The sequence below is a fragment of the Hippopotamus amphibius genome, chromosome 2 (genome assembly GCF_030028045.1).
Source record: "Hippopotamus amphibius kiboko isolate mHipAmp2 chromosome 2, mHipAmp2.hap2, whole genome shotgun sequence".
In the NCBI taxonomy this organism is placed as follows: domain Eukaryota; kingdom Metazoa; phylum Chordata; class Mammalia; order Artiodactyla; family Hippopotamidae; genus Hippopotamus; species Hippopotamus amphibius.
The window spans coordinates 20,775,587-20,784,279 of NC_080187.1; the positions used below are offsets into that span (position 1 = coordinate 20,775,587).

General features: G+C 59.6%; 1 protein-coding gene across 1 annotated transcript; it reads left to right on the top strand.

Annotated features, from left to right (window-relative positions):
- The first annotated feature begins 738 nt into the window (after positions 1-738).
- Positions 739-8,098, top strand: KIF12 (kinesin family member 12). Its single transcript, XM_057723310.1, has 19 exons — positions 739-783; positions 854-919; positions 1,018-1,096; positions 1,244-1,371; positions 1,460-1,535; positions 1,895-2,029; positions 2,203-2,338; positions 3,211-3,302; positions 3,485-3,632; positions 4,315-4,433; positions 4,516-4,620; positions 5,183-5,285; positions 5,367-5,457; positions 5,666-5,752; positions 6,130-6,220; positions 6,292-6,396; positions 7,036-7,136; positions 7,232-7,362; positions 7,679-8,098. The coding sequence occupies exons 1-19, from the start codon at positions 758-760 to the stop codon at positions 7,828-7,830; spliced, it is 1,971 nt and encodes a 656-aa protein (XP_057579293.1). The 5' UTR covers positions 739-757; the 3' UTR covers positions 7,831-8,098.
- Positions 8,099-8,693: the final 595 nt, after the last annotated feature.

Here is an 8,693-nt window from a genome sequence, read left to right on the forward strand (position 1 = left end):
GTGCCCTGCATGGAGACTGGCACTGAATGGGTGATTGCCCCGCCCCAGCACATTCACAGACATCTCTGCTGCTCTCATAAGCCAAGCCAGGAGAGAGTTAAACAACTGCCCTGGCCTTGGATCAGTTCTGGCACTGGAGAGGCAGGTGGCCCAAAGTTTAACCAGAAGCTTCGGAGCCTGTTGTCAGCACAGCCCAGGAATTCAATCCAGCCACATCTTCCTGGAACAGAGGCCTGGGCCCCTCCCACCCCTCTGGACCCCTTTCCCCTCCCTGGGCTCTGATTTGGAAGAGGCTGGAACTGCTGAGGAGGGGTAATGTGGGGAGGAAGATTACAAAACCGAAGGAGGAATATGAGGAGAGAGTAGGAAGAGCCTGGTCCATGCTCTGCCCAGACTTGCTGTGTGGCCTTGGCTGAGTCCTTCCCATCCCAGCCTCAGTATCCCCATCTGTGCACAGAGGAGGCTGGTCTGGGTGGTCCCTCCTGATGGGACTGGCCAAGGACAAGTGATCCTCAGACTCCAAGGTCCCCTAGCTACAGACTCTTTCCACCACAGAGTTGGGGGTGGGTAAATCTTTAACTAGCTAGCCCTGGGCAGGCCCGAGCCTTTCCGGATGGATGGCTGCCTGGGAAGGGAGGGGATGACGGTGGGGGGTGTAAGGTGTGTATAGCCAGTCCCAGTGTGCTGAAGGGGGAGGGTAATGGGGAGGGAAAAGAACGAGACTAGGGAGGAGCTAATTCCGTGTGCAAAGCAGAACATGGAGGAACGCGGGTCCCCCGACGGGTAAGTACAGATTTAGGGAGGTTCAAGGAGCCCCTGGCACAGGGATGGTTAACTCGCGTTGCTTCCACAGGGACCCCGCGCGGAACCTGGAGCAGGGGCCAGAGGGGCCAGAAACGCCCATCCAGGTGGTGCTCAGGTGGGTATAGGTTGGCAAGGAGCGATCCTAGCGAGGAAGGGACTGATGGAGATTTCAGGATGGACCATCCACCTTCTTCCCGCCTCGTCGGACCACAGGGTGCGTCCGATGAGCGCGGCCGAGCTGCGTCGAGGGGAACAGAGCGTGCTGCACTGCTCAGGGACCCGGACTCTGCAGGTGAGGACCTACCCCCGCCCCCAAAAAACACCTACCGGGAAGACACAGAGTCCCTCCAGGCCCACTTCCCCCAGGCCCCGCCTTCCCCCGGGTGAGCCCCGCCCTCCCCTGGGGCCCCTCCCCCTTCTCCACGGCCCCCTCCCTTAGGTGAGCCCCCCGGGCGGGGGCCCCGACGTGGCTTTCCGCTTCGGCGCCGTGCTGGACGGGGCGCGCACTCAAGAGGACGTGTTCCGGGTGTGTGGCGCGCGGCGCCTGGGCGAGCTGGCGCTGCGCGGGTAAGTGGGGCCCGATGACGCCCCGCCCCCCGCCCCACCCACACCCCCGGTCGCTGCCTGGGTACAGCCACACCCCTGCGGCCCGCAGCTTCTCCTGCACCGTCTTCACCTTCGGCCAGACCGGTTCCGGAAAGACCTACACCCTGACCGGACCTCCTCCCCAGGTGGGCCGATCGCAGTTGGAGCCCCCGGGGGTCAGGGGTCGGTGGGCGAGAAGCCCTGGGGAGCCGCGGGCAGCGCAGACTCCCAGAGGGAAGGGGCTTGGAAGATGCGGCCCAGCCCCCCCCATTTATTTGCAGACAAGGAAACTGAGAATCAGGGAGGTGAAGGGACTTAGCCAGTCCAGGGCGCTTGGGTTCAAATTGTGTCCCCTTTACTTACTAGCTCTCGGTTTCTTCATACTGACTGAGAATTAAATGAGATGTTGTATGGGAACTTAGCACAGTGCCCTGCAAGGATAATTATAACTGTGATGGGGTGATGGTGGAGCTGCAGCCCCAGGCTCAGCTGTTTCTTTCCCCAGGGGGAGGGCATGCCCATACCCCCCAGCCTGGCTGGCATCGTGCAGAGGACCTTCACCTGGCTGTTAGACCGCGTGCAGCACCTGGGTGTCCCTGTCACTCTCCACGCCTCCTATCTGGAGATCTACAATGAGCAGGTGGGGACTGAGATGGCTAGAAAGACAGCCCACGAGGAAAAGGAGGCATTTCTTTCCAAGGAGCCTGGGTCAAGGAGCAGAATACATGGGGGGACTGTCGACCGTAAGTCTGGGGGTGGTTGAAACAAGGACTCAGAGAGACCCCTCCCTCACCCTCCACCCTCCTGTCTCAGGTTCGAGACTTGCTGAGTCTGGGGGCTCCCCGGCCCCTCCCTGTTCGCTGGAACAAGACCCGGGGCTTCTATGTGGAGCAGCTACGGGTGGTGGAATTTGGGAGTCTGGGAGCCCTGATGGAACTTCTGCACACGGGTGTGTGCTACTTCGGGGGAGCTTTGTGGTATGAGGGAACCCCCTGCCGGGGGGAGGCTGTGCTTTGTAGACCTGGCCGGCAGTGAGAAGGTGGCAGCCACAGGATCCCGTGGGGAGCTGATGCTTGAGGCCATTTTTGCATGAGGCTGTCCCATTTTTCACCAGGCTGGAGCTATGGGTTCAGAGATGACCTTTGTGGGAGAAAAGAGCCCGCAAACCAACAATTCAGATATAGCCCAAGAGTGTCCCCCACCCCTCCCCCCCAGGCCTGCTGATTTTGCCTTCCAGGCTCTTTTTCTCACCCTTCTCTCCAGCCCTGGGCTTCTGCCTCGTCAAGCCTCAATTTTACCCCCTGGAGGGGTCTCCCCACCTCAAGGCCCTTTCTTCTCAGTCCATGTTTCTCCACGTAATAAACTACATCCCTCTTCCCCTCCAGACCTTTCCAGTGCCCTGAGAGTAAAGGCCATACCTCCTAGCCTAGTCTAAAGGCCCTTCGATTCCAGTCTCATTCATCCATTCATCAGATATTTATTGAGCACCTACTGTGGCTGGCACTGGGGACACTGAGACTTTGGTCAAGCATTGTGTCACACCTCCCAGTTGATCTCTCTGCCAGAGTTTCTCTCCATCCATAGCAATGAGAGAGATGTTGATAAAATGTGAATCAGACGGACATTCTTCCACTCAGTTCTCTCCAGCCCCTTTTCACCTATCCGTGCTAGAGCCTGACCCAGCACCCATCATTCCACTCTCCTGCCTCTGTGCCTTTGCAGTGGTTGGGCCCTCTAGCAGGATGCCTTTGCTCCTTTTTCTTCACTGGTGACCACTTGCACTTCCTACCACATCCAGCTCCATATCCTTTTCCCCTCTAGGTCTTAGCCGTCGAAGGAGCTCCACTCACACTCTGAACCAGGCCTCAAGCCGAAGCCATGCCCTACTCACACTGTACATCAGCCACCAAACTGTGAGTGCCCCAGCTTGGGGGAAGGAGCTGGCCCCAGGCCACCCAGCAAAGGTCAGCCTCTGGATGTATAAACCGCCTTGGGCGTGCACAGGAGGTAATGGTGGAAACCCCTGGCCATGTGACGTTGATGGGGACAGCCCCTCCCAAGTCCCCATCAAGCCTTGATCCCCCACCCCCAGCAGATGCCTCCTGAGGACCCCGGGGAACCCCCTCCTGGGGGGAAGCTGTGCTTTGTAGACCTGGCCGGCAGTGAGAAGGTGGCAGCCACAGGATCCCGTGGGGAGCTGATGCTTGAGGCCAACAGCATCAACCGCAGCCTGCTGGCCCTGGGTGAGATCCGGGGCCATCCGGACTGGCTTCCTGAGCCCCTCCCCTGTGCCCTAGCCATAGCTGTCCACAGTGGGGGAAACCAGAGGAGTTGTAGGGTGTGGAGGAGAGTTAGAGCTGTGATCCAGAAGCCACAGGCCTCCCTCTGGCCTCAGCTTGCTGGTGTTGCGTGCTTTCCCTCTTAGAACTTTGCTTATGCATCTATAAACCCTGAGGACAGTTACATTCTAACTGAGGAGGTAGAAACACTCCAGTGCTGCATATGGGTCCTCAGACATTCAACCTGTCCCTTGTTGGGCTTGGGAAGACTCAGGCCCAGTGAGGGGAAGGGCACTCACCTGTCTTCCCACCTCCTCACCCCTAGGTCGCTGGGCCTTGAGGTCCTTAACAGCTGGGGCCTTGGCCTTTCTCTGTGCGCGCATGGGGAGACGTGTAGGGAGCGCCTCTTCATTCGAGTCATTTGTCAGACATTTCCTGAGCCCCTGCCAAGTGCCAGGCACTTCGGTGGGCACTGGGGACTGGGGATGGAGCACCAGTCTGGTGGCAGAGGCCAAGCTGAATGAGTAGTGCCATCGTGTGGAAAGAGGCATCTTAGAGACATACAAGGCTGGTGGAGATCCTGGCTCTGCAGAGTACCAGCTGGGTGGCCTTGGACATGGAGGGTAACCTCGCTTTCTCTACCCAGGTCACTGCATCTCCCTGCTGCTGGACCCACAGCGGAAGCAGAGCCACATCCCCTTCCGGGACAGCAAGCTCACCAAGCTGCTGGCGGACTCGCTGGGGGGGCGTGGGGTCACCCTCATGGTACCCCAGGGGAGCTGGCAGGGAGGGCTGGGTCCGGAGGGAGGGCTCCCAGAGAGGAAGACTCATGGGCAGTCCTCCCCAGGTGGCCTGCGTGTCCCCCTCAGCCCAGTGCCTTCCCGAGACCCTCAGCACCCTGCGATATGCAAGCCGAGCTCAGCGGGTCACCACTCGGCCCCAGGTCCCCAAGGTGAGTGGAGAGAGACATAGAGGGACGGGCGGCGGTGGGGGGGATCAGGCAATAGTTAGAGGCTGAGTCGGTGTCATGTTGAAGTCTGGGACTGAGTCAGAGTTGGGATTAGGGTTGGAATCTTCATGATGGGGTTATGGTTGGGCAGGGTGGGGGCAGGGGCGGGGGCCAGTCATGGTCAGAGTTAGGGTGGGTCTAGGATTAGAGTCTGACCCGATGTGATTCAGGATCTAGCCAACATCCCAGCTGGTATCATGGTTGAGTCTGAGTTAACTTGGAGTCTGATGTGGGGTCTTGTATGGGGTCAGAATCTGGGCCAAGGTTTGGGGTTGGGCAGGGAGCGGGGTCCCTCCACGCATGCAGCTGAGACCACAGCGGCATTTTGATGCCATTAGGACAAAGTGCCCCCTCCAGGTGGGTATAGCCTTGGGCCAGGATTCAAAGCTGGCAAATGGAGCGTGGGCTGGATTTTAGGCTCCACTCACTCCCCAGTCCCGGAGCCCTTGTGCAGGGCGAAACCTGTGCGACCATAAACAGCAGCTCTGGGTCTCTTTCTCTGCAGTCCCCTGTGGCAAAGCCGCCCCAGCATTTGGAGACTGAGCTCTTGCAGCTCCAGGAGGAGAACCATCGTCTGCGGTCCCAGCTTGGCCAAATGGACCCCAAGGGTGAGCTCTCTAGGGGTGGGGGCGAGTTGAGGATAGGGTCTGGGGCTCCTGGGGCTCCCGCCACCTCCCTCTTCCCTGCAGCCTCTGGACTCAGTGGGGCCCGGGTGGCCTGGGCTCAGCGGAACCTCTACGGGATGCTGCAGGAGTTCATGCTGGAGAACGAGAGGCTCAGGTAGGGCCCCACCCCCAGTCGGGGACTCTGTGCCCCGCCTCTCACTGCTGGGCTGCCTCTGCCAAGCTGCCTCCCCTCCTGGGGCCCTGGCTGCCCTTCTGTCCCCAGCTGCCTCCTGGGGCTCGTACTGTGCTGCAGTGGAGAGGGGCTGACTGATACCCCCGCCAGCCCCGCCTCTTGTCACAGTCCCGGGGCCTGCTCTTCCCAGGAAAGAAAAGAGGCAGCTGCAGAGCAGCTGGGACCTGGCCCGTGATGAGCAGCGTGTCCTGGCCCAGCAGGTCCACGAGCTAGAGAGGTGAGTGCGGCCAGAGACAAGCCTTTGGATGTAGGGCAGGTGGGAAGGGGGTGGCTCAGTGAACCGGTTAGGTCTGACGTTTGGATCCAGACCCCTTGGGTTCAGATTCCAGCTCTGCCACCAGCTGTGTGAGCTTGGGTGAGTCATTTAACCTCTCACTGCTTGGATTTCCTCTTCTGTAACATGGGGATGATGTAGTACCTGCCTTTTCAGGGTTGGTTTAAAGATCTGATGGAGCGAGTTCATAGGTAAAGCATTGAGAACAGTGCCTGGCATATAGTAAGCACTCCATGCGTGTTTGTTAAAAGCGGGACTTGGGTGCCAACCTGCTGGTAGATTGAGGGCTACAGGCAGACAGACCCCACGGTTCCTTCCAGGCGCCTCCTCTCTGCCTGCTACCTTCAGCAGCCGGGCCCGGGTCCAGCCCCACCGTGCCCCTGTGTGATGGTGCCACCGCCCCCCTGCCACGTGAGTCTCTGCCCAGCCTGGAGAGGGGAGGAGCAGGGGCGCCACGGAGCCCCTGACGCAACCTCTTGCAGGCCCTGCCGCCCCTCTGCCCCTGCCCCTGCTGCCGTCTCTGCCCCCTGTGCCAAGCGCCACTGGCCCGCTGGGCCTGCCCACGGAGGGAGCTCCACCTGCCCCAGGTAGGAAAGGCCGAGGTGGGGGGAGGGAAGGCTGGCAGGGCTGGGGACCTGGATCTAGGGAGTCTGCAGTCTGGAAGGCTCCAGATCTCTGGGGACGGTGAAGTCCCAGGCTGGGTCACAGCGGGGAGTGGCTGGCTTTGGGTTCCCTCTGCCCAGGGTCCGAAATAGCTATTTACCTCTCCTGTCCCTCCTCCCCACCCTGCCTTCTTTCAGGAACTTACTCTGCTGTTTGCTGCTTCATTCTTTCACTTACACATGACTCATGTATGCATTTACTGAATGAATGAGTGAGTGGACACATTTACTTAGTGAGAGTGCGTGAGTGTGTATTACTCACTCAATAGCTCCCCTCTAAGCTCCTTGCTTTGTGGCAGCCCCTGTTCTGGGCTCTGAGGATTCACAGACCACACATGGTTCCTGCCCTCATGGAGTTCCTCGCCTCCAGAGAGGACATCACAAGGGCCACCCACTGCCCACAGAAAAAGTGACCATGACCCCACCCCTTTATGCCCACCTGGCATTCTTAGTGCCCCACGGGGCAGGCGTGGCATGGATGGTGGTGTCGTGGTCAGCACCCGGGAAGCGGGGCACAGAGGCAGGGCTGAGGTCACCCCGTGTGGGCTCTGGTCTTTCCTGCAGGTGTTTGGCTCCAAGGCCCCAGCTGATATGTCCCCATCTGCCCGGCCCCCACCCTGGGCACCCCTGTGTAGCCCCGGCTCTGCCAAGTGCTCAAGAGAGAGGTGGGTCTGGCCCTGGGGTACTGGGGGTGGGAGTGGGGGAAGAGGCCTGGGAACTTGAAGGCTCACTTCCCACCACCCAACGCCCCCTGGCCCAGGAGTCACAGCGATTGGACTCAGACCCAGGTCCTGGCAGAGATGCTGACCAAGGAGGAAGTGGTACCCTCTGCACCTCCCCTGCCCGTGGGGCCCATGAACACATCACCAGTGCTGAGAGATGCAAAAAGGAGTGAGGGAAGGGCCGCTCGTGTTTTCTCTGATCTTGGGCCAGAACCCACCTTCTCCAAACCTTAGTCTTCCCATTTCTGAAACAGGGGGCAAATTAAGAGGTGAAAGTTCTAAAGTCTTGCTATTTCTGGAACTTGGAATTCTCTTTCCAGGGCCACCTGCACCCCGAGATGTATGCTGGAGCCCATGGTGTACATGGCAGGGGGAGGGGAGTGGGTACTGCCTGAGGCTTCCTCAGAGGATGTTGGGACCCTGAAGGGCCTGGGTGGGGCAGGGCCCAGGGGAGTGCTGGCCTCAAGTCTCGCCGTGCCCCTTAGGTGGGGCTGCCGTTCCAAACCTGGCCCAGAGACTGGAGGCCCTCAGAGACCAAATCGGCAGCTCCCTGCGACGCGGACGGAGCCCGCCACCCGCAGTGACGGCACATGAAGCCCTAGCCGGGTCCTCCCTTCCTGCTGAGGGCAGAGTGTGAACCCAGGAGACCACCATGTGACCTTGGGCTGGGCTCTGTGCTCCTGGGCTCAGTCTCCCTATCTGTTAAGTGGGGTAGCAGCTGCTGCTCCAGTCTGCAGCTGGGCTGGGCAGAGGACCGTTCCGGAGGCCTGGGGGTGGGGGCTGATGGGGCAGTCGGGGAAGCAAAGGGAGGGTGCCAACCCAGACTAGGAGAAATGAGACTAGATTCAGGGGAAACCAGGCAGCAGGTGGTGAAATATATGAATAAAGAGAGGCATTAGCTCCAAGTCTGGTTGGCCCTGTCCTCTGACTAGTCAGGCACTTGCCCTTGGGGGAATCCCAGCTCTTGTGGGGGGTGGGGTCTGAGGAAGAGGAGGCAAGGACTCCTGGCAGAGGTGTGTGTCCCCTTCTCCTTCGGATCAGGAATTTCAGGTTCCCATTTCCTTTCATGTATTATACAAGCTTTAATTGAGCAACTACTACATGGCACTGGGCAGACGTGGGGAAATTGAATGGTGAGCGTCTCCGGGAAGGAACGCTGGGGGAAACGGATTGGACTTTAAGCTGAGACAGGTGGTGGACTGAGGGGCTCACGCTGTGCCAGCTGCGTGTGTGCTGGTGCTGGCGGGACCATGAAGCCTGAGTGCTGATGCTGCAGACCTGCTCTGAGGCCCCGGGCAAGCCCCGCACCCTCCCTGGACCACTTTCTGGTCTTCAGTCAAGTAAACATAGTCAGTTAGACATGGCTCTCTGTCCTGTTGCTCTCTAGTGAGGGTCACGGAGGTTAGGAATATGATTCCCAGCTCAGTGCCAGGAGCATGCAGTGGGTCTACAATTAGAGTTAAGTCCACACGTGACATGAGAAACTGGGTGCAAGTGGGA